Below are 27,039 nucleotides of genomic sequence, written 5' to 3' on the forward strand. Positions count from 1 at the left end.
AAGATTACGAAAGATATTTTCCAATACTAAATATATCTAAAATCAAGTTATGGTTGATTGCTCCACAACAAATAATAAGAGTAGAAATAAAATACAAACTTTTTTTTTTGTGAACATGATCTATGCAGTGCCACAAAACTGAGAACCAATGACTAATCTACATTGTGGAATATCATTAGCCAAACATTATTTTAACACAAACAAAAATTTAACTTGAGAATACCAGGTCGACCCGTATGTCCCCTATTGTACCGAAAACCAAGTTCAAGTTGACAATGCATAAGCTCGACTTGAATGATGGACATGGAGATTCTTATCTATGATATATATATATATATATATATATATATATATATATATATATATATATATATATATATATATATATATATATCTGGTGTGTGTGTGTGTGTGCGCGCGTGTGCGTGTGTGCATGTGTGTGTGTGCGTGTGTGTGTGTGTGTGTGCGTGCGTGTGTGTGTGTGTGTGTGCACGTGTGTGCGTGCGCGTACGCGTGCTCTATGTGTGTGTGTGTGCGTGTGTGTGTGTGTGTGTGTGAGTGTGTGCGTGTGTGTGTGTGCGTGTGTGTGTGTGCGCGTGTGTGTGTGTGTGCGCGTGTGTGTGTGCGTGTGGGTGTGTGTGTGCGTGCGCGTGCGCGTGCTCTATGTGTGTGTGTGTGCGTGTGTGTGTGTGTGTGTGTGAGTGTGTGTGTGTGCGTGCGCGTGCGCGTGCTCTGTGTGTGTGCTCTATGTGCATGCTCTGTGTGTGTTGACATCATAGAAGAGGGAACATCAGCTTGAATGATGGACATGGAGATTCTTATCTATGATATATATGTATATATATATATATATATATATATATATATGTGTGTGTGTGCGTGTGTGTGTGTGTGTTCGCGTGTGTGTGTGTGTGCATGTGCGTGTGTGTGTGTGTGTGTGCGTGTGGGTGTGTGTGTGCGTGCGCGTGCGTGCTCTATGTGTGTGCGTGCGCGTGCGCGTGCTCTGTGTGCGTGCTCTGTGTATGTGCGTGCTTTGTGTGTGTGCGTGTGTGTGTGTGTGCGTGTGTGCGTGTGCGTGTGTGTGCGTGCATGCGTGTGCGTGCGTGCGTGCGTGCGTGTGCGTGTGTGTGTGTGTGTTAACAATTCTTTTGTTTTGATGATGTTCCACCTCCTATTGTTTTGACTTCTAGTTCTAGCACTCTTTGGCACACTAAGCTAGGCCATCCCAATTTACATGTATTGAAGCTTGTTCTCATTCAATGTAAACTTGGTTTAGTAAATAAAAATACCTTTGACTTTTACAATTCATGTTATTGGCAAATTTCATCATTTACCTTCTGGTATTTCTGATTGGAGTTGATTTACACAAACTTATGGGGCCACTCTCATGTGATTAGTTTTTATGGATATACTTATTACATTGCCTTTGTTGATGTTTTTTCCAAATATACTTGGATTTATCCCTTAAAAGCAAAATTTGAGGTCCAAATTTTGCTTCACTTAAGACTTGTTGCTATTGGGAAGCCACTCAATTTAAGTGTCATGTGTGATGTTAATTGGGCTTCTTATGTAGATGACAAACGCTTTACCTCTAGTTCTTGTTGGGAATCTTTAACATGGGAAACCTTCTCAATGTGACTAAGGAAAAACCATGGGACCTTGTCTAGCAAAAGATCTCTACTATATTAGTAGGATTACAAGTGGTCTCTTTTTCTCAAAAGGATCACTCAAAGAATCCCACCCCTCTTGGATGGTTATCTCACGGATACAACAATTATCTCTCAAACTCTCTCTTTCTCTCAAAAAGGATTGTATTAAATGGGATGTCTCACCAATTCACAAGCCTCTCTATTCATAGGGGATGAAAGGGTCTTCATTCATAAAGAGGTGACTCTTCATGAGAAAATGGATAATTAAAATCCACTACACAATTACTCATGTTAATGCTAGTGGTGGTCTTCAAAGGATCATGCCTCTTGGTTTTATTAAATTATTAATTTCCACTTACTAGTGGTTAATAATTATGGAAGGAATTCCAACAATTCTACCATTTTTCTTAGACCTAATTTGATATCTTTGTGGTCTCGAAAGTAGCAAGTTACTACATGGTCAAGTACAAGGGCTGAATACAAAGCTATTACTCAAACTACTATTAAGTTGACTCAGATTCAAGCTTTTTTAAAGGAACTACATGTTCGTTTCTCTCATTTTACCTTGTTGTTTGACAACATGAGCGTTATAACTATCGCTCACAGTCTTATTTTTCATAGTTGTACTAAGCACATGGAAATTTGTGATTTTTTGTTCGTGAGAAGGGGTTGGCTAAGCAACTTTAGATTCATCATATTCCTGCCTTGGATCAATGGGTCGATATCTTGACCAAGCCTCTCTCTCCATCTAGATTTGAAGTTCTTAAAGACAAACTTCATGTAAAAGGATTTTCCTCCAAAAAAAAAACCTTTCCATGTGAGCTTAAGGGGGGGGGGGGTATTGGTGTTTGTAAATATGCACTATATGTGTAAATATAAAGAAATATAATTTTATCATTAGTTTGTTAGGATATTTGTTAGGTTGTTAGAATATAACAACTATATAGTACAATTGTATCATCGCGCTTGCAACTCATTTTATCCTTGAGTAATCATAATGAGCTCCACCATTCACTTCAATCTTATTTAGTTTTTTCTCTAATAAACTTAAGTGAGTTAGGTTGGTTCATTTACCCACTACAACTAAAAAATAAAATAAAAATTCTATGTTTATATTTTATGTAGTAATCGGTTGAAATTTTGATTGATTTTTTTTTTGTATTTGTATTTGAATCATTGATAGACTTGACTTATTGATAGAAAGAATTGTAACTCTTTATTTTATTAAAATCCTAAACATGTAATTAATTTTTTAATTTTAAAAAAATCTGGTGTGTCAACCTATGGTAGGTCGAGCGAGGTTGGAATTTTCCTTGCTTTCCAAAAAGTGAGCTAAGTTAAATTGATTTGTTTAAAGCACTAACCTATGGTAGACCAACCTATGTGAACTCACTTTGACACCTTTACCTAAAACCACTAAAGTTCCCCCAAAAAGTCAAAGATAGTTCTTCCTTCACAAGTGAGCTTGGCATAAAACCAAAAAGTGTCGTCTCATTAAAATCATGTCCAACGCCAGGCCCTTGCACTAGAAGCAAGAGTGCAAATAAGATGAATGAACTCTTTGCCAAAATGGTGTTGGGGGAATGCATGTAACGCTTGATGCAAGATGATCTCTTTTTTCCAAGAGCTCTTGAGCTTAGCACCAAAATCTTGAGTTAACACAACAAAGGACAATCACATGCTTCACATTTCACTTGAACAAAACTTTTTGTTCAACTTGCTCTAAATCTTCTAACTATACAATTGCTAGTCAAAAAATGAGAATTAGTGATAAAGGAGTAACATCGACTTATTTCTAATTATTTACAAATTACAAGATTAACTAAAAAAAGGTTAACTTCATTTCAAATTAGAGAAAAGTTGACAATTATTATGATAGTATGATCATGAAAGTAATTATAATTGAACATTGTAAGTTAAGAACCCTAATTTAAAGACTTGAAAGGGAAATGAATTAGGGATTTCCTTCTTTATGTACATGTTTGTCATGCAAGGTAAATAGTTAATTGAAGTAAGGTTTAAGGCATTAAGCAATTTTATATTTTTTTAATTTAATATATATATATATATATATATAATTAATTAATAATGTGTCATAAGTACAGGTTGGGTTATATTTGAAAATTAAAATTCACATTATACCACTTGTACATGAACAAAATGGTTTTGACCCAAAAATTGAAGAAAAAAAATCCAACTCAAAATAATTTGGTTGGATTAGATTGACTCTAGTTTATAGATTATTTAAACATGAGCTCCCCTTATTTTCTATCATATCACATTACATCTCTTACTTCATTTCATTACCATTTTTTTTCTTTGAGTTACTCTCCTCCATCCATCTCATTCGACTCCCAAAATGAGGTGGATGTTCTTTTATCAAATTTTAAACCATACCAATCATACTTGGAAAGTTAAGGTTAAAAATTATTTAATGATTACATGACTACATAAACATAGTTTAGAAACTAAATATCATGAAAGTTTTTTTGACCTACCACAAGTTTTTTTTTCATTCTACTAATTTAGAAACTAATCTCGTTAATAATATTGTAATTGTTATTAATACAACAAATTTTTGCCCACGATGAAGATCGAACCTAAGTTTTTCGTTACATAAATCATTATCACGTGTGAACGCAAAATGTCTAACCACTACATCAACCCATCAAATTAAAAAATAATTGATCTTAGAACTATACAAGGAAAGATTTAATGAAGTTTGATCTAAACATGTTTTTGCATTGATATAACTTTTTAATTACTTCACCTTCTATTTATTTGTTTAAACTTATTCCTTAAAATCAATTAAAATCCCAAATGAAAATTTATAACACATTTGTGTACAAGTTAATTTCTTATATTTAGTTTATTAATTTAAAAATAACATTCATAGAAATATTATTTTCCGGTAATTTATTTTTATGTTTCTCACAATTATTCCTATAGGAACGTGTGGGAAGTTGAATGAAAAGGTTTATTTCGATGAAATATCACACATTAAACTAACTTTTAATGTACATTGAATTTAATTAATCTTAGTTTTTTAAAGTAGAAAATGAGAATAAGCTAAATCTTTATATATCTATTCCGACGTCTAACCACAAGTCTAACATATAATTTCATCAAATTTAAAAGTTACTTAATACTTCATCAATTAGTCAAACTTAATATCTCAAGAATAATTTCATTTTTAATGGCCCTCTGAAAATTGTGCAAAGAGATTATTTACAACGTAGACTACATACATGTTATTTACAAGATAATTAAAGAATATAACATGAATGGCTAAACACATAAAAAAACTAACACGCTTCACTATCGATCAAAACTGGAGAGGAATGGAGCTAAGGATGACCTTGGTGGAGTTAAACGATTCTCCTCAGATCTCGAGTTCAAAGGAGAAGCTTGCGGCATGAGCTCAGATAACCGAATCTTTTCGTTAATAATTTTATTCTGAGTAAAGGTGAGCAACAAGTTCTTTAAAATTTGATCTAGAAGGATTCGTATTCCAATTTCTCAAATTTGGTGCATTATCTGCTTACCTTAAATTTCAAATCTTCTTGTTCCATTTCCATTGAAGTTATCCTATTCTTGAGCTCCTTTAGGGCTTCCTCGGCCATAGAGGGATTTACATCCGATGTTGGTCTTTCTATTCCAGCAACCTGAAAGTAAAGCATAAATAACGGTAAGTATTTGCATTGAAAATAGATTGAAAAGCATGATGGGGCAGAGCAAGAACCATAAAACATTGTCCTGACCTTTAGAACATTAGTGGACAATCTCAGTAATTGCTGCGCTAATTGTACTTTTTCTTCCTCGATTTCCTGTGTCATTATTGACTCATTTAAATTTAGATTTTATTTAGCTACTTGGAGTACAACACATTACTTCTTCGATAACTGACCTTCAGTTTTATCATGAGTCGTTGTTCCTCATCAATATCAATGCGTGTTTTCACCCCGGCAGAAGCACGAAGACGAGCAAGGTCTTCTTTGACGCGCGAAACGAAGATATCTGCTCTCCGCAGCTTTGCACTGAGTTCTTCGTTCTGTATCTTTAACTTGTTGTTTTCCTCCTGTTGAATAATTCCATGATCAGCTTCAAGATTGAATTCAAAGATACCTTGCCAATTACGAGCACTCTTATACGCTCTTACAATCATCTTACTAATATTTTATAAGAAAATAAATGTTTAATATATTAGACATAGAGAAATCATTTAATCCTTGTTAACTAAGAAGATTAGTATAAATCTGTTGTCTATAGTTTGAGATCTAGAGCTGCAAAAATAATGTAGGAAGTACAACATCTACTTGAACCTTTTAGCATCATGATAATAAAGAAAAAAGATGACGTCTTACCTTAATTTTAGCATGATGATGAATACGCTGCTGAAGATTTTGCTGACCAGACAACTTTTTCATTTCTTCCTCCAGTTCCATTATTTTATTCTTCTTACTTGAATTTTCCGTCTGCATAAAATGAGGGTAGCAAGGCTAACCATTAGAAACGAAAGAAAGAAAAACGAACCGCACAAAAAACAGAAAGAATAAAAGTTAAAATCTTCTACCTTCAGCATTTCATTTTCAGTATTTAGAAACTGGTCTCGCTGCCGAAGGTTTTCCAATGCAATTTGTACAGCTACCAATTCCGCTTGTTTCCTGTCCATTTCTTGCAGCCATCTGACAGGTGGGGATTCAGAATCATAAGAATTGTGGGTATAGGGAAGAAAAGCTAATCCTGCTTAGCATCTAGCATTTGATTCTCAAACCCCACCCCACCTCTCAAAAAGAAAAAAGAATATGAAATTTAATTACCCCTTCCTCTCTTCAATGAATTCATTCAGCTGCTGCTTTAGTTTAATAACTTCCTGTTCCAGAATGAAATAGCAATTTTAGCTTAATTAAGCCATAATAACAGTGCAGTCTAGTCCAAAGTTTAAACCACCTTGTCTTGAGGCTCTAGAGTAAGAAATTGAACTTTCTCTGTTATCTCCCCCGCTTGCTGACCATCATCCAATAGTGACTACATTAAGGATATTAAATTAAAGATGAGCGTCATTGGGCGAATAGAACTCTAAATATTCTTGGGTAAAAACCTTTTATGGGAATGATTCCTGTTTCTAACATATACCCATAACTATTTAAAGTTAGATTTTCCTCTGTATCCCGAACATGAAATATGAAAACACAAAGACATGCTAAGAGAAATCGCTAAAAGTAGATGAGTTTACCACACAAGTGGTCATATCCAACTTTACTCCAAGTAAGTCTCGAATGACATCATGGGTCATGCTCTCGGCATTTGCTAATTTGGCATTCAGTGCAAATATCTGGACAAAGAAGAGGAAGAAACATATTGAGGCCCATAAAGCAAAAGCCAACTACTGCCGAATATGCAGCTGAATAGAAAAGTCAACCTCTCTCTGTCGACATGCTGCCTGGGATTCTAGTTCTTCAATGCGCTGTCTTGCAGCAGCCAGCTCTTCAACCTTCTCATACTTTATCTGTTGTGTCAAGCCCAACCCAATGCATTTGAAAGGAGAACCAGAACCTCGAGATTTGGTGGCATTCTTCTCGGACTTGTTTGACAAAGCACCGATGGAATGGGTAGAAAGCCCCTCAGGTTTGACTTGTTCAGCCATGGCTTCCAATGCTTTGAACTGATTTAAAGTTAAGATATAATATAAGTATAATTATCTTGTAAGGAAAGAATGCAAGATTGATCTGTCTGCATAGTTGGTACTGCTGAGCTACAAAATTATAACTAATAACATCCTAGAACATTTTATTATAACTAATAACATCCAAGAACATTTTATTCAATATAATTACTAACTTTTTGCTTGTACTCCTTGGCCTGTGCTTCAGCATGCAAATTCAGCTCTGAAATATGAGCTTTCATTTGTTGAATCTGTCAGAGACAGCCACAAAAAAATTAAATTTTATCTGTTATCAGAAACTTCAATCCAACAGACATGGTTAGTCATGCTGTAGAAATCCTACCTCCGTATCCTTTCCGGTCAACTCCCTCTTAAGAACTTGTATGTGATTTAGGGCATCGTTGAGGCTTTTCTCTTTTTCTTCCAAAAATCTACATGAATTGAAATAGAAACAAGAAAAATATTTTATATTCATGATTTATAGATTAGCACAGTTCATATTTTGCCTATGATAAAGACCCGTTATATACACACAAAAAAAAGGTAGGGAATAAGTAGCCAAAACCTTCTTATGTCACCATCAGCATTTCTGACATTTTGCATCTGATCTTTTAATGCATGTAGCTCCAACTCTAGATCTTCTCTTTGCAGCCGCTGTCGTTCTGCTTCTCCTTTAATGATGTCAACCTGAACAAAATAATTAAGGAACTGTGATACCTAAGGAGGTAGACAAAGTTGTCAAATATCACCAGAACAAAATGACAACTCACTTTGTTTTCTAGTACATTTATAGTATTTTCCAGCTCTTCAACAGATCTCTCTAGAAGTTTCACCTCTTCTTCTCTATCTTCAGCATAAATTTTTCTTGTTTCTGCCACCTGTAATTAACAAATTTCAGACAGAAACAAGGAAGAAAACAATCATTCAGCCAGTTCGCTATTCTTTTCTTTTGACTGCTTTATTCCTAGAGTAGAAGCAAATCAATGAGCACGGGAAAAATTATTTTTCAAATACCAAATTTTTAATGTTAGGTTATCAAAATCATAATTGTACTATACATTTTGCTTTCTTTGGCACATTAATCACAAAAGGTTTATGATTCTCACTTTAACTAATTGCATTTGAAATTGTATAGATGCCAGTGTTGAAAAATGTGCAGTTTTCTTTTTCAATAAAACCATAAAAAGTGAAAATCACAAATTGATATGGCAAGCCATATCATTTGACATTTAAAAAAAAAAAAGATGTTGACACGTTAGACCTGTTGAAGATACAACTCCTTAAGACATGATAGTACATAACAAAGTTCTTCATGTTGAGTCATGAATTATTGGATAATAATGTCATGAAAGGAAGACATGCTGCGTTATTAATAGATAAAACCATTACCTTCTGAGCTTCTTGAGCAATTGCTTCGTTAGCTTCAACTTGTGCTTCAGCTTTTTCAAGCCTGTTTTTGAGGCAAATTACTTGAGCCTGAAGTTGATCCCTCTCGATAGTGAGTTCATCCAGATCACTACTCAGGTTTTTAATTGAATCATTCATTTGGTTAGTAACACTGTTCATTTCAAGGATTTCATCTTCCAGGCTCTCTGTTATCTTCATTCTTTCTGTCAGCTCATTGTCAGCCAGTATTCTTGCTGCCAAGGCATCTTCAATATTTGTTCGAAGTTCTTGATTTTCACTGACTTGCAGCTTTAGAGCCTCACGTTCTTTTGAGAGATCCAACTCAAGAGCTGTAATTATGTCTGATTTGCGCTGCAACTGAGCTTCAAGCAATTGACAGTTTGCAACAACGTCAGCAAGTTCATCTGATTTACCAGCAAGCTCCACTTCTAATGCTTCCATTGTAGCTACAATTTTTTCAATTTCATCCTTTTGGTCTTTATTGTTAGATGCAGATTCTTGCAGTAAGCTCAGATCATACAACAGTCCTTTTATTACATCATCCTTTCTGGATAACTCAACCTGCAGTAAGCTCTGCATTCTAGTTAACTCAGAATCCTTTAGGTTCAGCTCATTCTTAAGTCTGCAAGATGAATTTTCCAAAATATAATTTACTTTCTTGAACTCCACATTTTGTTGCTCAAGAAAAGAAATCTGATGGAAAGAAAATTCAGAAGCCACATCCTTCTCTATGACATCACCAATCAATTTATCATAATCAGCTTCTAGATCAAGAATCTTATCCAGCAGTCTTTTCTTTGCCTCCTTAACTTCAACAAGTTCACCCTTCAATGCATTATTTGAACAAGAAACATCCTTTAGAAACTCAATATTTTGTTCTAGGACCTTGTTTACTTCACCCATCTCGGTAATCCTTGAGACCTTCCGGTTCAATTCTGTCATTAGGTCCTGCCTTTCCACTTTTGTCTGCTGAATTTCTCTTTCTAAAAGGGAAACTTCAGCTTCCTTATCCATCAAAATTTGTTCTGCTAACTCGGTTTCTACTTTAGAAAAGATTGTTTCTGTCTTCAGTTGCTCAATTAATATAGAGTACTTGACAAAATGTTCCTCCATACTAGCTATATTACATGACATATTTTTTAGTTCAGAAGCATGGATAAGTGACTCAAAGTCTTTGGCATACCAATCTGCCATTAAAAATTCAGCTTGAGATTCAATGGCATCTACTTTCTGTTTTAGTAGTTTCTCTTGATCTAAAAGGGATGTCACAATATCTGTATTACTCACATCCAATTCCCTCATCAGCTTAGCAAGTTGGGATCCCATTTCATTCGACCTTTGCAACATCATCTCCTCCTGAAGCTGTAGGTCTGATATGTTTTTAGCAAAAGTGTTTAGCTTGATGGTGATCTCTCCAGCTTCAAATTCTTTCTTAGTAATGCGATCAAAACTGTTCTTGATGTCAGCCAGCAGTTTCCCTTTCAAGATTCTGCACATATCAAGCTCTTGCTTTGTCCTATAATTATGTTCCTTCAAATCACTGATGACAGAGTTTGATTCACACAAGCCATGTGAAAGCAAGCCATTTTCGGCATGCATCCCTGTTACTGTTTCCAGTAAAATACCCATGTGACAGAGATGCAGCACAGACATTGCACAATCTTTAAAAATTATCTCAGACCATATCTTCTCAAGCCATGGCTGTATCAACTTAGTGGAATATAAAAATTGAGACTTGAAGCACTCTAAATCACAAGCTAAAGACCAGAAATTTTCTGTCATCACCAATTGGACTTCTTTAATGACATCATCCAACTTAACAATTAAATCCCTTGTTTCTACTAAACTTGATTCAACAAGGTCCTCTATCTCTTTATTCTTCAAATCAACAACAGTTTGTAAGCTTTCAACATTGCTGATTAGTATGGTCTTCTCACTGAGCAATGTCTTTTCTCTGTCTTTCAGTCTTTCTATATCAATCTTCATTGACTCATTAGCTATCACCAATCCATTGATCATAATGTCTGCTTCTCTCATCGTATCTTGTGCTTCTCCAAATTTAGCAAGAATACAAGATGTCTCTTGAGCTGTCTGAGCTTGAACTATCTTTGCCTCTCCCACTTCAAGTTCAAGTGACTGCAAAGAAAAAAGCATAGTGTGCATGAAGCTATTGAATGTTAACTTTATTTATTATAAAAAAACTGCATTACTGCACCTAACTCAACCCCCTAGCTCAAGGGGGAGGGTCGTCCAAGTCTCGAAGAGTATTTTAGCCATATAACTAGCAAATGCATGCCATCTTACTGCTATGTAGTCAACAAGTTTCTATCAACATCAATGGGAAAAGCTCATGACAACAAGAAAAGCAAGTAAATGCACAATCAAGTTCAACACTAAGAATAACATAAAGCAAACACAACTTTCTAGTGAATGGAAGAGAGAGAAAACAGCAACAGAGGTTCAAAAACTGGACAATATATTTAATGTGCAAAAAGGATTACCTCTTTCTTCTGATACCAATGGGAGCCAACTTCTTTCAGAGGTTTCTCCAGGCCTCTAAGTTTGTGACTGAGTGCTTCAATCTTCAGTTTGGACTGCTCTTCAAACTGGTTCATAGCTTCTTGCAGGAAAAGTATCTGATTTGTGAGGCATCCTATGCTTTGCTGACTCTTCTTTTCACACAATGACATTTCCTTTTTCTCTTCATGTAATTTGGCCATTTCATATTGCACTTCTTTTAAGCTTTCAAGAGCACATTCTATTTCTTTTCTCAAAAGTGTAATCGTAACATCTTTTTCATGCACATCCTTGCATACTCTTCTTGATTCCTTTTCTTTCTTATCATATTCATTTTTGACCAAATCAGCCAGATCAACTAGAGGTTCTTCAATAGAAATGGGATCTGAATCACGGTTTTGATGTGTTTCAGAAATTGTCTGCAACAATGCCAAAATAGCAAATACTGAATAAAAACCATTCACTGACCACTGACATGAATGAAATAAACTTGGCATTACCTAAAGTAAATCTATCAGAAAGCAGCATTAGCTTACCCTTGGTTTACCACAAATACCATCATAGTCTGATGTGCATGCATCCATTGAATTTCTATTATTCAGACTTTCTGAATGGTCTGCAAAAGAGGTCATGCATGACCTGATTGAAGAGACACCATCTTGTAATGTTGCTAGCTGCTCCCTTGTCTTTGAAATGGCATTCTTTTCAAAATCTTCAAGCTTTTGTTCTAAAGCAAAAGAATGCTCTTGCTCCTCAGACAACTTCTGCGATAATTCATTACACCTTTCCAGCAACTCTGCTATCTGTCTCTCTGCTTGACTAAGTGAAGTGGATTGGTCAATGAGAAGGGCATCCATCCTGTTATTAGTCTCTACTAGTTCACTAAGCAGAATACCCTTATGCTTTAGATCATCAAGGTACCCAATATTCACTTCTGACAATCTATTCACAACTACAAAAGCCACTGTTGCACAATTTGATGCTTCTCTAATACGATCTTCTGCCATTATCAACTGCTCCTTCAGTTGTTTCACAGTAGATGTTTTTTCGCTCAGCTGTGAGATCAATAGTAGAATTTCTTTTTCTTTTTCAGCACACTCTTTCTGGTGGGATTCAGTAATCACTAATGCTGCACTTCTTAAGGACTTCAGCATACACTCCATGTCACTTCTTTTATTGCTTGCATCTTCCAAACATCTTCTGAGTTCATCAATTAACAATTCCTTTTCAGAGATTTTTCTAACTATCATGCCAACTTGTTCAGAAATCCAGATCCTTTTCTGTGGAAATGAATTGCTTATATGACCAAGTTCATTAGATGCATCAACAAGTGCCTCACATCCATCAACAAGAATCTCTTGAATCTCAGTGGTCAATAATTCCCATTCTTCAACCAGTGATATGAGTTCTATATCTTTTTGGCCAAGCTCTTCCTTTAAACATCGATTATCATCAATAGTAGTAAGCAATTTTTGTTGCACCTCCTTCAATTCAGTTTCCAGATGCAACATACTCTCTTTCATTTCAATTTCCTTTAAATGACCATCATTTACTTGATCCTGGAGCAGGGCAAGTTCTTCTTGCATACAGACAATCACCTCAGCAGTTTCGGCCTCAGCCTGCCGACGGATTTCATCCATCTCTTCCTCATTGGACATCTGGAATGCACGATCATTTTGGTAGGACATGTTCAGTTGCTTGGCTTTTTCTAGAGAATTATGCATCCTTCTGAGTTTTACCTGTAAGGGAGACTCATTTTCAAACTCCACATGATTTGAAGGCAAATTATCTCTAAACTCTTCAGACGCAAGTTGGTTCTTCAAGGTCAAGATTTCATGTTCTTGTTTCCCCATAAGCTCCAGATAATGGTTGTTCTTGTTCCTCATCTCTTCTATCTCTTTGATAGATAATATATGCTGTGATTCTAAAGCTTCAATAACATACTTTGCCTCTTTCAAATCATCATTTGTATCTTCTAATTGCTTGCTTGTTTGCTTAAGCTTGTCTTTTGCCATCAGAAATTCCTGATTTAAGCATGTTGTTTGGTCCTCCAATAGGCCACGGAAAGTCCTCTCTTCCTTCAGAATGACCTTTATTATATCTAATTCCAGCTGCAAATTTAAAATATCTTCTGTGTGTTTTAACACTTGAGTTTCATGCTTCAGCCCGATCTGCGGAACTGCCTGAGCTTCACAAAATGATCCTTCTGTAGAAACCTGAAAACAATAATGATAAAAAATAAAAAAAATAAAAAAAACATTATTTCACATGTCACAGAACTATCCTACATATGAAGTGATAAAAATAAAATAAAAAATTGTAGCAGAAAGCCATAATGTGTATGGAATATGAAAGGTCCAAAAGAATCCACATGATTGAGTTCATCATAAGCTTTCCACACAAATACCATTCACATCCTCCTCCTCCTATAGATTTGTACAATGTAGTAAAGAACAAAATGAAAAGATGTGAAATCAGAATAACAAAACTACCTTTGTAGCATTTGTGCTGCTTAGTGTTGAGTGAAGAGAGTCTATTTCCCTGTATAAATATGCAATGAAAAAAACATTAGGATTTTTACAGCCAAATTTTGGATTTCCAATCTGCTTCCATTCAACCAAAAGAACTTCAACAAGAGTACCAAAATCATACCTACTGAGTTTTGCATTCTCCTCTAGGCAATAATTTAAATTACGCCTGCATTCCTGTAACTCATCAAGGGTGTTTCTTAGCTGCAATCCATGAACAGCAGTGGTCACATTTCTAATTTAACAACCAAAAAGGTTAAATTATTATGAAGGAAGGAATAAAACCTCGAGATCAACAGAGTTATTTTCTTTCTTGCAGCACTGAGTTTTCTGCACCAGTAGTAAATGGAAATTGTTAGAAATATATTGAACTTTTTTAGCATACGCATGAACACTCAATTATCACTTCAATAGATGGACTATTTTATGAGTTGATTAGTGATTACTATTCTAATAATGACTGTATTTCAACCATACCAATACAAATATATCCCTCTGTGCAGTTTAGAAACACAATTTCAGCATACATTTTGTTTTAACAAGCAAAAAGGGAATGAAATGTTCAATGAATGGAAATTCATGAACTGCTTTAGGTAATTAAAGACTGACCTGAGGTTCAATATCATGATTTGAATTACCCTGTATGAAGTTTCTTCCATGGTACTGAAGCAACTGCAGAACAAAGGTTTTTCAATCATAGAATCTTAAATGCAAGGATTCTAGAAGGGAAATTATTTGTATTAAAATCCAGAAACACAAGTACCTGTTCCCTTAAAGAAGACACTTCAGTCAAAAGAATCTCTCTCTCACCTTCTTCATAGAACTCTTGATATCTGTGCTAATAATAGTAAGGATCTGCTAAAAAGCGAGAACATTTCATAGTCATTGTCTTGGTTAGAGAAGATACATCACCTTCTAAGTTGGTCTAGAAGCCTGATATTCTCCACAGCAAACCGAGTAACTTCAGGATTTCGATCAAGTCTGCCCTGAAGTATCTGAATCTCATCATAAAGTGCTTTATTCTCTTCCTGCAAAAATGTTTCTGTAGGAACTGAACCAGAAAGACGGGATTCCAATCTACGAATTTTGTCTTCACGAAACCTAAGCATCATTTTACAACTCCTAGTATCCTCCTCTCTTTGACGAACCTGAGTGACAGAAGATTTATGAATAAAAAGTGAAGACATTTGAAATATAAAACTTCTATAGCAAGAAGACTTTGTTAGAGAAATACCAAACGGTTTAATTGTTCAATTTCAGCTTCTAGTTGCTTAATAGAAATTTCTGCCATCTGTTCCCTTCTCAAAGCACCAGCAAGAGTTGTCTCCAGTGATTTTAACTGAGCCACAAATGATTTTGAATTGAATATATAAATAAATGAAGGTGCGAGGGAAATAAAACTACATGATTGATGCTAACAATCATACTAGCGGTATATTCATTTTAGTTTAGCCAGAAGCAGGTCAATGCACAAGAATTCCACCATCATGGTGGATCTTGGTAGGGCCAATTGTGCTCTGTAGCCCTGTAAGTGGAGAGGTTGTTTCCGCAGCTAAAACTTCGGACAAGTCACAAGACATTACCTTTTCATTCCACCAAGGCCCACCCTCCCATAGAAGATAATAACATAATCACGACATCTCATTTTACTTGGAAACAGTTCTCTCTTCTCTTATAAAACAAATGATAAATTACAATTACAAAGGCATGAAAATAATAGAAATATTGGTTCAATCTTCAATATAAAATTGTCATTCCCCTGGCCTTCATTAACATATCAAAGCCTAACCAAGTATACCTGTTTGTGGGACATTCTGATGCTATTGGATTCATAATCAGGCATAATATCTTCATTTTGGTCAACCATGTCGGGTGCATTTTCTAGACAAAAGTCTTCAAGTTCTAGTGATTTCTTTATATCTTTGACAGATGTCAAAGAAAATGACAAGGATCTGGAGACATTCTGACGTCGTTTGAGGGTAGAAAGCTCTTCCTGCCCCAAAATTCCACCATTTGAGTTCAATTATCATCTCTCACACAAAGCTTATATTACAAGAAATAACTGATACTACCTTCAAAAGCCGAATTTGATGTTGTAAAGCAACTACATCCCCAGTAGAATCTTCGTTCACCACAGCCTACAAGAATAAGATAAAGAACATATAGAGGTGATAGGTTGATGAGATTCATTCCTTTGAAGGCAATTCAGACTGATCGTAGAATGGCACTCACATTATTTTGAATAAGCTTTGCTCTCTGAGCAAATTTAAGTGTATTCAATGTTTCAGCAGCACAGCTGCAAAGGTGAATAGGGTAAAGCTCCATCAAGCATCTATGGTAAGCTGTAAAATTTCAATAAAGGAAAATATAGTTTCAGATGAATGAACCTACCAGATAGAAGGGCTCACATTGGCAATGATCATTGTTTTCGAGTTTCCACCAAGAGAGTCCTGCCATTTTATGCCAAGAAAGAAGTGATGAATATAAAAGAGCCCTGGGACTAAAGATTCAAAGGAAACCAGCACATAAATCAACCTGAAGAAGAAACGTTAGTCTAGAATCTCTGTAAGGGACATGCCTCTGCTTCCCATTTGCCACGTCCACTAGTATCATAATAACATGTCTGCAGGAATGATTAGAGAATACTTGTGAGTCAATGAGTAAAAAGAAATAAGACAATTGAAATCTTATGTATTAATTTATGAATTTATAAATACCCCAAGGTAGATAGCGATTTATTGATGTTAGCTGCTTCTTTTAAACGCTCCCCCTCAGCACCAGAAGTCTTCTGTCTGTTGTATAAATAATGATAATTTGGTTACTTCATGCACATACATAACCCAAACCCCAACACTAGAGACTAATAACATACCTTTCTGAGCCAGCTAGATCAACCAGGTTTAACCTGGCAAAACGATAATTGGTTGTAGAATCCTTTTCCCATGTGCTCTCAATTACACATGTAAAAACACTGTGGGACCTACTGCTCTCTCTATTCATGTTTGTTGCTGCAACTTTTCTATTTGCGGAACCCTACATGTCAGAAACTACAACTTAATGCAAGAAAGTGCATTTCAGAACAAATATATGTGTTCATTTAAATAACAAAGAAAGGAAATTGTATGGGATTCCTGTAAACTAGTACCTGAGTTAGAAGCCTTATAATGTCACTCACACTTTGAACCTCAAACTCGGATAAATTTTCAACATAAACACCTTTCTTGACATCCTCACGCAGCTATTAAAGAAAAGGAGGATTGAGAAATAATCAAAAATGCTTTGACAGTCATCTGATAAGTGAAGAACAACACTTACTAGCAAATTAGTAGAGCAGGGATCAAGTAAATCTGTAATTTGTTCATTGTAAATCTCCAAAAAGGAACACTTGCAGTTGTATTTTAAGTTCTCATCTCTTCGGCTTTCCTCTTCCTGGAAATTCAGTGGGAGAGAACAAAAGTAAAAAATAAGGGCAGAAATATGCATTAATGATCAATACTTGTTATAAGAACCGGGTTCTTAAGTTATATATAAAAACTGAATTAGCCACAAATGATGAATTTACAGCTTGTATCCTGGCAAACAAAAACTCAAATATACGTGGTGTCATTCCACGCTGGGTACTTGGCTTCACATCTAAATCTTCAATGTCACCGAGCATCGTATATGTTTTCCCACTTCCCGTCTGCAAAATTAAAAAAACTCATTCATCATCTTACAGTTAAAACAATGTCCGTGTATTTCTAGTTATGCTATACGACACCAGAGCATACCACCTCTCAACAGACGACATAGATTTTACACCAGACAACTTTGTGATAAATGATCCATTTACTGCCAAAGGAGCTAAAATGGTGCATAAAAAGACTGAAAAAGATTTAAGCTGTGCTAGGCTTTTATGATCCCTGATTCACAGAACTGCACATATTCCTATGGACATGAGTCGATATGGCAGTAACAAACCTAACCTCCTAATTTATGATGCATGAAAAGTTGGAGTTGAACATCACTGTTTGGTGATGGGAAAACTAAGGAGTCAGCCAAGCAAATACTAACATATATTACAAATGATATCACAATTTTCATTTTTAATTTCTTTTGACTTGGAACCTATGGCATATTCTGTTGTTTCTCTATGTGTTTAAAGTGCCTAAATCTTACTTTACTAATAAGGACAAGTACCAACAGAAAAGATAATTACATCTCAAAAAGCGGCTAAGTTCAATATATTACCTGTCCATACGCAAACATACAACTATTATATCCTGATAGACAGTTCTCTACCATTGGAAGACCAGCCAATCTGAAAATCATTTCCTACAAGACCATGAATCAGGCAGAAATTAACAACTTCCTCCCAAGAAATTAGCACCGCAAAAAAATCTTTTCAATGTAACCACACCTGGTCTATGGTTTCACATGCAACATGATCAAAGGTAAACCGGTTTTCCGGCTGTCCAATCCAAGTAATGCACTGAGAGCTTTCTTGTTTCAAGCATCTGTTATACCCTTGTGAACATCGCTCCATGTTATTGAGAGGACGAACACGAATAATAACCTACAAGCAACGAAAACCCACGCCACAAATCGCAATAAGCACCAGAATTCAATAAACCTCCTCATCCAATCTGAATCAGCTGAATCGAAGATATCCGATCACTCACCTGTACATTGTGGTTAATCCAAAACGAAGAATCTTCCTTGAGATCAAAGTGAGGCACTTCGACCGTGTTAACAACCGTGGGCGGCGCGCAAGCCGAACTGGGAACCCCTTTATACAATGCAGCATAGTTCCCCAAACGAGCACTGAAGCCTCCATCGGCCTTGCTCCGAACAGAGCTCGGCGGCGGCTTAGTCACACTCTTAGTCGGAGTGCTCTGCGTGGAATTGCTCTCAGAGTAAGCCGCGGCACTCGAAGAAGCTCTCCCCGTGGTGCGAGGCACGCGAGGAGTGACATTTCCGACGCCGGATCCTCGCCTATCGTCGCCAAAGGACGAAACGGCGTCGTTCTTGTGGTTCCAGCCGAACCGGTTTTTCCACAGCATGCTCCCTCCTCCGTGCTTATCCGGCGTGCGAAGCTCAGCTCCTCCTCCGCGACCTTTGTTATTGGCCTTCGAAGGAGTCCTCTCAACCTTGCTTTCGCAATGCGCATCGAGTTCTTGAAATTGAATAGTGTTCAACGGAGGTCTAGAACCTTCCGCGTGCCTCGGAACTGTGGTGGATGAATCGCAGGGATTTACATTCTCCGGTTCTTCGTGTTTGCCAGGGTTTCGGCGTGGGAGCTTGAAATCCCTCAGCATTCTAACGCACATGAAAATTCACGAATGGCGCAGAATTAATCAAAAATTATATAAGAAAAGAAAGTGAGTCTCGAATTGCGAAATGAATTCGCACTTGGCAGTACCTGAAGGAGGAGTTGCAGAACAAGATTCCGAAGCGACGAATTTGATTGAGGAGTGGTGAATTTCGCTTTGGTTTTCGTTGTTGCTTCAATCTGAGTTCAACGAGATGTTGTGGCTAGGGATTTGAGATTGAACTGGAACGTTCAAGTTCGACATAGATCCAAGTCACTCTCTCTCACACACACACTCGCTCACTCTCGCTGTGAGGATTTGATTTGAAAATCGCAGTTGAAATCGATGTAAGGAAAAGGGTCTTTGAAGTGAACGGCTGAGATTTGATCCAGAATTCAAAAATGTGTAAAGTTAAACGTAATCGCGGTTTGGGGATTTGAAATGATGGGGCATTTTGGTCATTCAAAGTGGGACACTTTAATTACAACAAGGATTCAAATTTTCAACGGCTAGATGGTGTCGTGGTTCTACGACCGTACGACGGCCCTTTACTATCTTGGACGTGACTTACGTTGGGTCCATTTCTATTACTATTTTCTCCATTTTTCTGCATGGACTTGGGCCATATAGGTTTCGGAATTATTATCTGACAAAAAAAAAGTAATATGAAAATATGTATTTGTCTCAAGTCATCTATGCATTTCTATAAACTTATTTTAAAAAATAACTGATTCATATTTATAATTTGGGATTGATTCTTATTTTCACTAAGTTGCACGACTTCTCTCGTATTGAGTAACTAATTATATACGAGAATACACTAATAAATATTTTGACATCAATTTCTTTGAACTTCTTGATTATTGACAACATTGAAGGGTGGAGTACCTTCAAGAAACACTTTAACATTCAAGTTAGAATGAGCTCAAATATGTAGATAAGTAATAAATGAATAATAATTTTATCTCGATTTGTGTAACTATTTATACAGATCGTAATGAGTTTGAATCTATTGGATTTTAGTTCTTGATTACTAATTAGGTAAAATAGTTACTGATGATGTGTTAGTCCATTAATCATGTTTTATGCCTTTTATTAGTTAAGTAATCCATTTTATGAGTTGAGTCATGATCGTGTTAGTTATCACGATTGTCTAGGTCACCAAAAATGTCAAAACTATCACAATTAGGGCAAGCATGCACATAGAGCGACCGACTTGGACTATTTTGGTCATCTTGGTTGCACATGATGACGAGATCATAATGAGTGTGGTAATCATGAATATAAATTTGATGCGCTTCAACTAGCTTGGCCATATGGGATAGTGAAACGAATTGCGTATGTGGTCAATGTTGTTTAGCCGTCTTGGCAACTAGGATTGTTGAAGCATGTCCATATAATCCTCTTTGGTCATTTCAGTGGTCGAGATGGTCGAAGCATGTCCATATAGTACATTTATTGTATACTTTTTATTCTATTTAAATTATTTATATCATTTAGGTTTAAATATGTTTTTACTCTCTCAAATTTTGAGTATATATTTTTTTTAAACTTTTAAATTTAAAATTGTGTTCTTAGTCTTTATAATTTCATAAAATATTATTTTAGTCTCTCAAATTAAAAACTTGTGTTTTTAATTCCAAAACTTCAAAACTTATTATTTTAGTCTCTCTCAATTTATTATTATCAGTTAAGATATTAATGACTATAACAATATTTTTTGAAATTACAAAAACTAAAAAAATAAAATTTCAAATTTGAGTGATCAAAATACAAAGGAAAATATATAATTAAATAATAAAAATCTTTAGTTAGGTTTCATCGTCATTCAAGGATTAATTGTCCATGTCATTATGATAGTTTGAAAATTTAGAAATTTTATAACCCATAAGTAATTCAGTTTGTATTACATGGTATGGATATGTTTAGACAAAATATGATTGAATATAATATATATTTTGAAAACTATATCTATTTGGTGCCTATTCAACCATCTAGTTGGCTACATGGAGATTCTCATTATTTTATATATTTGATTACCTAATTGATTATGTCAAAACATATTCAAAACCTCATCAACACTATGGTTTCTATTTATAACCAAAAAATTCCCTATACTATACATATTTGTAACTGCACTGGAGTACAAGGGTAATTTTATCCTTATTCCTAAAGCTCATGATCCTCGTCCTTCAAAAAATTATTTATTATAATTATTTATGAATTAAATTTATTAATTTTAAAATAAATTATCAATTAATTAAAAATTATATTATAATATAAATTATTTATTATAAATATAAAATATAAAATATAATTTATATATTTAAAAATGCCTACATATTTAAATTTTAAATTAATTAATATAAATTTATACAAAATTTATTTTAAATTTCAATTATATATAATATATTTAATATGTGTATTGCACAGACTAAAACAATGGTCATACATAATTTGACACTTAATTATAATATTATTCTTTGTTCTTAACCAAACTTACATATTTATTTTCTATTAAAAGTAAACAACCACATTCATAACACGCCTAATATACGACAAAGTAAGTTATTGCTATAATAATGACATAAAAAATCAACAAATAAAAGTGAAAAAAAGTTTAAAAAGTTTTGTGAATTCTAATCAACTAAAAACACACATAGTAAAAGTTTGATGGAATGCACACATGTTTCTCCTAGAATCGATGGCCATTATGTATGTAGAGTAATTGGTATTTAAGAAAGTTTTCTGCAAGTGTTTTCAATCAAAGAAAAATGATTGTCTAATCCCTTATTTATAGGAAATATACTAACAATCAAATTATAAGATTTCAACATGTGTACAATTAGTTACAATATTATGTTACAAATTATGGCTAGCGTGCGTAAGTGGACAAATCTCACACTGTGCATGAGTTTTTCATGATGCTTAGAATACACAAATAATAAATCAATGTTAAGGATTGTGCGGGAGCATTATAGTTGTAAGTAGGGTGGGCAGACGGACCCCGGTCCGCGGACTGGTCCATAAGTCCGCGGATTTCGCGGATAACGGACCCGTTTTTTTCAAATCTGTATGATTATGTCTAATTTTTGAGTCCGGTCCGTGAAGTCCGCGGACTTGCCGGATTTAATCCACGGGCTCGCGGGCACTAATTAATATTTTTAAATATTATGATTTTAATATTAAGTTGTGTATTTAATTTTTTAAATTATGATGACATTAAAATTATGTTTAGTTGGCATGTATTTGTCAATTGAATTACTTTTAGGACATTTGATGTTTTTATTATTGAAAGTTTGGTACTATTATTTAAGTATTTGTAATTATTTTTATTTTAATATTTAGTATTTTAAACCATTTTAACTATTGATAAATTTTAGTATGATAAAATTTAGCTTATAAATAAAAAATATATTTTTTTATTCTAATTTTATGTATTTTTATTTTTTAAAAATTTATTTTTTTAAACCATTATTTAGGCCCGCGGACCGGTCAGTTATCCGCGGATTTTGGCGGGCCGAATACGGACTTAAAAAATAAGTCTATTTATTTTACGGACCGAACTTATCCGGCCGTATAAAACACGGGTTTTACGGACCGGGCCTTAAACGGGCCGGACCGGTCCGTATACCCACCCCTAGTTGTAAGGCATGATAATCTCTTATTTCACAAAAAAAATATATATCATGGTTGTGGGACCATATAGAGTTTGCGAATCCATGCCATTTCAAGTACAAAAACTTCTCTAGCTTCAATTGTGGTGTGAGACCCTCTTATGAGGATATCATGTCTGCTTTCATCCCTTTGTAACTGTTTTTTGTTTGTTTGTAACGTATCCTTTGTTTTTGTTCATTTTTATTTTTTGTAATTTGGTTTCATAGAGATTGGTCGTGTATGTACTTTTTTTTATCAGCAAAACAACATTTCATTCATGAGAACATTTACTAATGGGTATAAGTGATATGTGAGACTCGTGGATGATATCTCATTTTCTTCCTCTCAACTCTCAACTCATTCTCACTCTCTTACACTCTTCTTCCCCATCAATTTCTGATTCCTTATGGTGACCTTGGTTTGAAGGTGTTGATTCTTAGAGTTTGGAGTTGCTGAGGTGTGGGCGTTCTCTTTTCTTCCCCATTCAAGCTCTTCTTCTCGTTCTTCTCTTCCCGGAGCTCGGATTCTTCATACCGAGGTAAGGGAATCTAGGTTTTTGGCTGTTTGGGTTGGAAATGAGTTCATAAACTCATTGTGTGGCTGATTTTCTGAGGATTGATGAGCTGTTGTGTTGAAATTCGTTTTTGGGGTTTTGATGGAAATTTTGGGGTTTTCTTTGATTTGAGGTTGCATGCTGGAAATAAGGTGTTTTTATTGATGCTTGCTGAGAATGTGATCTTTTGGAGGGTTTGCATGTGGATTTTCTAGTTGTTTTCGCAGGTTTTGAAGAAGCTTTCGAAAGTTATAGGGTTGCTGTTGGGTATCCCGCCGAGCGCCGTTCTTCGCGTCGGGCGCGTGACCACCAGGGGGCTCCATTTAAGCAAGCCCGCCGGGCGCAAAGTTGTGTGTGTCGGGCGAGCTTGAGAATGTGAGCCTCTAGATGGCTCACACCGGGCGTGGCTTGGACTGCACCAGGCGCGATATCAGTGTGTGACATGGTTTGGGGATTCTGGTGCCGCGCCAAGCGCGACCATGTCGCGCTGGGCGTGAGGACTCCTTGGGAGTCTCTGCCAAGGGGGCGCCGGGCGCAATTGGTATTGCGCCGGGCGCGAGACCTTAGGAGGTCTCTAACTTCCCTGCGCCAAGCGCAGGTTTGGGCACGTCGGGCACGTGAGACTCCTCAGAGTCTTTTCCTGGATTTGTGTTGGGCGCAATTGGTATTGCGCCAGGCGCGTTTGAGCCTTGGGCTCTCTGGTTGGGTCACGCCAGGCACGAGCACTCTTGCGCCGGGCGCGCTGAGCCCTAATGCTCTCTGATTGTGCCACGCTGGGCGCGACCATGAGCGCGCCGGGCGCAGAGATGATATTTGATGTTTAGCTGTTATGTGTTAAATTATGTTGAAATTTGCTGATAGATGTTGTGATATGCTGAGCTGAGCTGTAAATAATAAATATTGTTGTGCTGACTAGTTGATAATGTTGAATTATGATCTTGAGCTGTAGTTGATGTATATTGTTGTGCTGTAAGTTGTTTAGCTATGCTGTGTTGTGCTGTGAGCTGTTATTACCGCTATGCGGTGCTGTTATTGTCGTTATGCGGTGCTGTTATTGCCGCTATGCAGTGCGGTTATTGTTGCTATGTAGTGTTGTTATTGCCGCTATGCGGTGCTGTTATTGCTGAATGTTGTGATATGTTATGGGCTGATATTGTTAAGCTGGTTGATGTACTAATAGCAATAGTTGTTTACCATTCATATATTTATATATGTATGTTGATTTCCTTTCACTAGCTTACCCTTTGTTATTTTCATGTAGTTTGGACTGCGATGATCATATTATGTATGGGAGCAGAGCAGGGTTAGGTTGATATGCTGAGGAGGGTCTGCAGCTGGCAGATGGCGTTGATTATTATGTTGTATTTAGTTGCTTTGTATAACATTGTTGGATGTATTTTGTACACTCTGACTCTAGCCAAATTTGGACCTTGTATATATATATTCTAGACACTATATGTATATACTTGCTCTTTTCTGTGTGGTGTTTCTAGTGTACTGTGTTGTGTGTAGGTACCAGTCAGGTCATTACATGATACATAGACAATCATCATACCAAGATTACAAACTATACTTGCAAAACTTAAAGTTAATGTTCCATCAATTGGTTATGATAAGTGTTATGATTTCATTAAGTTTATGGCCTAGTTTGAAGCACTTATATCAATTTTCCTTGCTTTAGACTTTGTTTTTAACTCAAAACATATTTAAATTGTTAGGTGATCACATTTTGTTTTTGAATCATGTTTTTAGGTAACTTACAAGTATTTGGTTGTTGTTTTGTAGTTTAGGAGAAAGCTAGGAAAGAAGGAAGGAAGTTAAGCACAAAGTGGTGAATTTGAAGTTGAAGGAATTTGTGGTTAAGTCCCTAGGCTAAGCCTCAATCCCACGCTTAGCCTCAGCTTGGCAGAGAGTCCCTGGAACAAAAATTCACTCCCCACGCTGAGCGTGGAACTGAGGCTGAGCGTGGGAGTCCCAGAACCTCATTTCACTCCAGACCCATCCTCAAGCTTAGCGTGGCTCTCACGCTTAGCATGGATTGTGCTGACATGTCATTATTCACATAAGACAAAAGCTTTTATGACCTAAAAGTGGGATTTTCGAGAAAAGAAGGAAGGAGGATCATTCTTGGATTGTGTGTGGCGGCTGGAGAGCTCTGGAACCTTCAAGATCAAGCTTCTTCCTTTCTTCATCATTTTGTAGAGTTCTACATGTCTATGTGTAGCTAAACTCACCCTTGTTGGGGTTTGATGTAACTAAACTCATTCTCATGTGTAAACTCTAAGCTATCAATCTAAGTTGTTATTTAGTTTTATTGCTCTTTTTCTGTGCATAATGCTTGTTATGGCTTGATCACCCTTAACTTGAACTTAAGGTTTTTAGGAGATTGAGAAATGATTTTAAACCTTTGACTTGAAATAGAGCAGTTAATGGTGCTTATTGCTAGAGATAGAGTAAATGCCATTGGTCTTTCTTAAGCTCTTGTTTTTAAAGCTGGTTTCTTGGTTAAACTATGCAAGAGATTAATAGTTTAAGTTAGGAACTTAGATGCCAACTTGTAAGAGATTAGGGTTGGTTACTTTTAAGAGTGATTGATAAATTCTGAATAATAACTATTGTGAACTTAGTGATAAGCATGAGAAGAAGGTTTAGTGAAGTCAAACCCCAACAATTTATTAATATTGCATTAGAATCAAGTTTTGCACTCTAAGTGTTTACCAAAATACCAAAAAGAATTGTTATTGCTTGTTTACATTATTTACTGCAGCAAATCAAACTCTCATTGTTTTTTGGTAGCTTAGTTAGTATAACAAGTGAAATTGCAAAGTGTTGCGCAAGTCCCTTGGGAGACGATACTCATACTTTCATTGAACTACTTATACGATTTGGTACACTTGTCAAATGACATAACAGGTTACTAAGTATTAAATACTAAAATGGAATTTAATTCCAAGTAACCAACATTACTTGCATCAAATATTGTTTAAGCCTTTACTAAACTTATTGTGCCATTTCCAAGCCATTTGCCACCCATCTTTTCTATTTGTTCCTTATCCACTATCCAATTAAGGCTTCTAGCGACTCAAATAACATTTTAGTCATAGGTTGTTGTTCTTAGTTGTTAACAAATAGTTTTGATACAAGTCATTGGGTTCAACATCCATTGTACAAGTGAGCAATTAAACTCATCATTTAAGGTAGATAGCCATGACCAAGCAGTGAACATAACATTTTGCCACAAATTTTTGCACAAACAAATTCATAGCTGAAAATACATAAACATCTTGCATTCCAAATTGACCAAACACAAGCACACTAAAATATTTCCCATCTTATTTCTAGTCCCCTCCCCTGCCCCCGACCCCCTCCCCCTCCCCCTCCCCCCACAAACATGATGGGTATTGTTGATAATGGTCCTAATTAAAGGTCGATAGGACATTATAATAGTTCCACCATTGAAGGCACCTTCTCCATATACCAATTGATTCATTACAATATTTATGGAAAGATGAATTGCATTTTCTACTTGTTGCCCAAAGAATACACAACTCAAATTTAAGAGCAGAGGTAGATTTCTCTTTTCCAAATTGTCCTTCGTGGGAAGCCTATTAAGAAATAGCCTCCAAAGAAAAAAATTGTGTCTTTGGTGGTATCTTCATATTCCACAAAGACTTTTGTTTATTAAATAACAACCATTTCCATTTAGTGAGAAGTGATACATTAAAAAATCCCAAATTTTTTGTGCCAAGCCCCCTTTCTTTTTTAAAGTACA

General features: G+C 35.8%; 1 protein-coding gene and 1 long non-coding RNA gene across 4 annotated transcripts; one reads left to right on the forward strand and one right to left on the reverse strand.

The window, feature by feature from the left end:
• Positions 1–4,806: 4,806 nt before the first annotated feature.
• Positions 4,807–19,432, reverse strand: POK2 (phragmoplast orienting kinesin 2). 2 transcript variants are annotated; one of them, XM_020377206.3, is made up of 38 exons: positions 19,168–19,432; positions 18,428–19,064; positions 18,166–18,321; positions 17,997–18,080; positions 17,329–17,448; positions 17,082–17,195; positions 16,912–17,004; positions 16,639–16,799; positions 16,484–16,558; positions 16,302–16,389; positions 16,158–16,216; positions 15,999–16,062; positions 15,839–15,904; positions 15,565–15,759; positions 15,001–15,105; positions 14,679–14,914; positions 14,530–14,599; positions 14,376–14,438; positions 14,052–14,096; positions 13,891–13,970; positions 13,731–13,779; positions 11,775–13,454; positions 11,223–11,657; positions 8,704–10,857; positions 8,085–8,192; positions 7,880–8,001; positions 7,658–7,745; positions 7,491–7,565; positions 7,072–7,314; positions 6,886–6,984; positions 6,600–6,677; positions 6,470–6,522; positions 6,223–6,334; positions 6,014–6,124; positions 5,557–5,727; positions 5,411–5,476; positions 5,195–5,314; positions 4,807–5,105 (listed from the first exon to the last, which is right to left on the reverse strand). In XM_020377206.3, the coding sequence occupies exons 2-38, from the start codon at positions 19,061–19,063 to the stop codon at positions 4,968–4,970; spliced, it is 8,412 nt and encodes a 2,803-aa protein (XP_020232795.2). In that variant the 5' UTR covers position 19,064; positions 19,168–19,432; the 3' UTR covers positions 4,807–4,967. The 2 variants fall into 2 exon arrangements, with proteins under 2 accessions (XP_020232795.2, XP_082927263.1); XM_083071137.1 differs by having other exon boundaries at positions 5,195–5,476.
• Positions 4,975–5,785, forward strand: LOC145955857 (uncharacterized). 2 transcript variants are annotated; one of them, XR_014432587.1, is made up of 2 exons: positions 4,975–5,115; positions 5,258–5,785. It is a non-coding gene; the product is annotated as an uncharacterized LOC145955857 (long non-coding RNA). The 2 variants fall into 2 exon arrangements; XR_014432588.1 differs by having other exon boundaries at positions 4,976–5,115; positions 5,233–5,785.
• Positions 19,433–27,039: the final 7,607 nt, after the last annotated feature.

This window comes from Cajanus cajan, chromosome 3, assembly GCF_000230855.2.
Source record: "Cajanus cajan strain Asha chromosome 3, NIPB_CcT2T_4, whole genome shotgun sequence".
In the NCBI taxonomy this organism is placed as follows: Eukaryota; Viridiplantae; Streptophyta; class Magnoliopsida; order Fabales; family Fabaceae; genus Cajanus; species Cajanus cajan.

Bases quoted from the DNA above. Each gene is read 5' to 3' on its own strand.
- POK2 (XM_083071137.1), bottom strand. From the start codon at position 19,063: ATGCTGAGGGATTTCAAGCTCCCACGCCGAAACCCTGGCAAACACGAA. The intron at 16,390-16,483 runs GTATTTATAAAT...TCATTCCTGCAG, and splicing joins AAATCGCTATCTACCTTGGG to ACATGTTATTATGATACTAG. The intron at 16,063-16,157 runs GTAGGTTCATTC...TCACCTTTGCAG, and splicing joins AATGTGAGCCCTTCTATCTG to CTGTGCTGCTGAAACATTGA.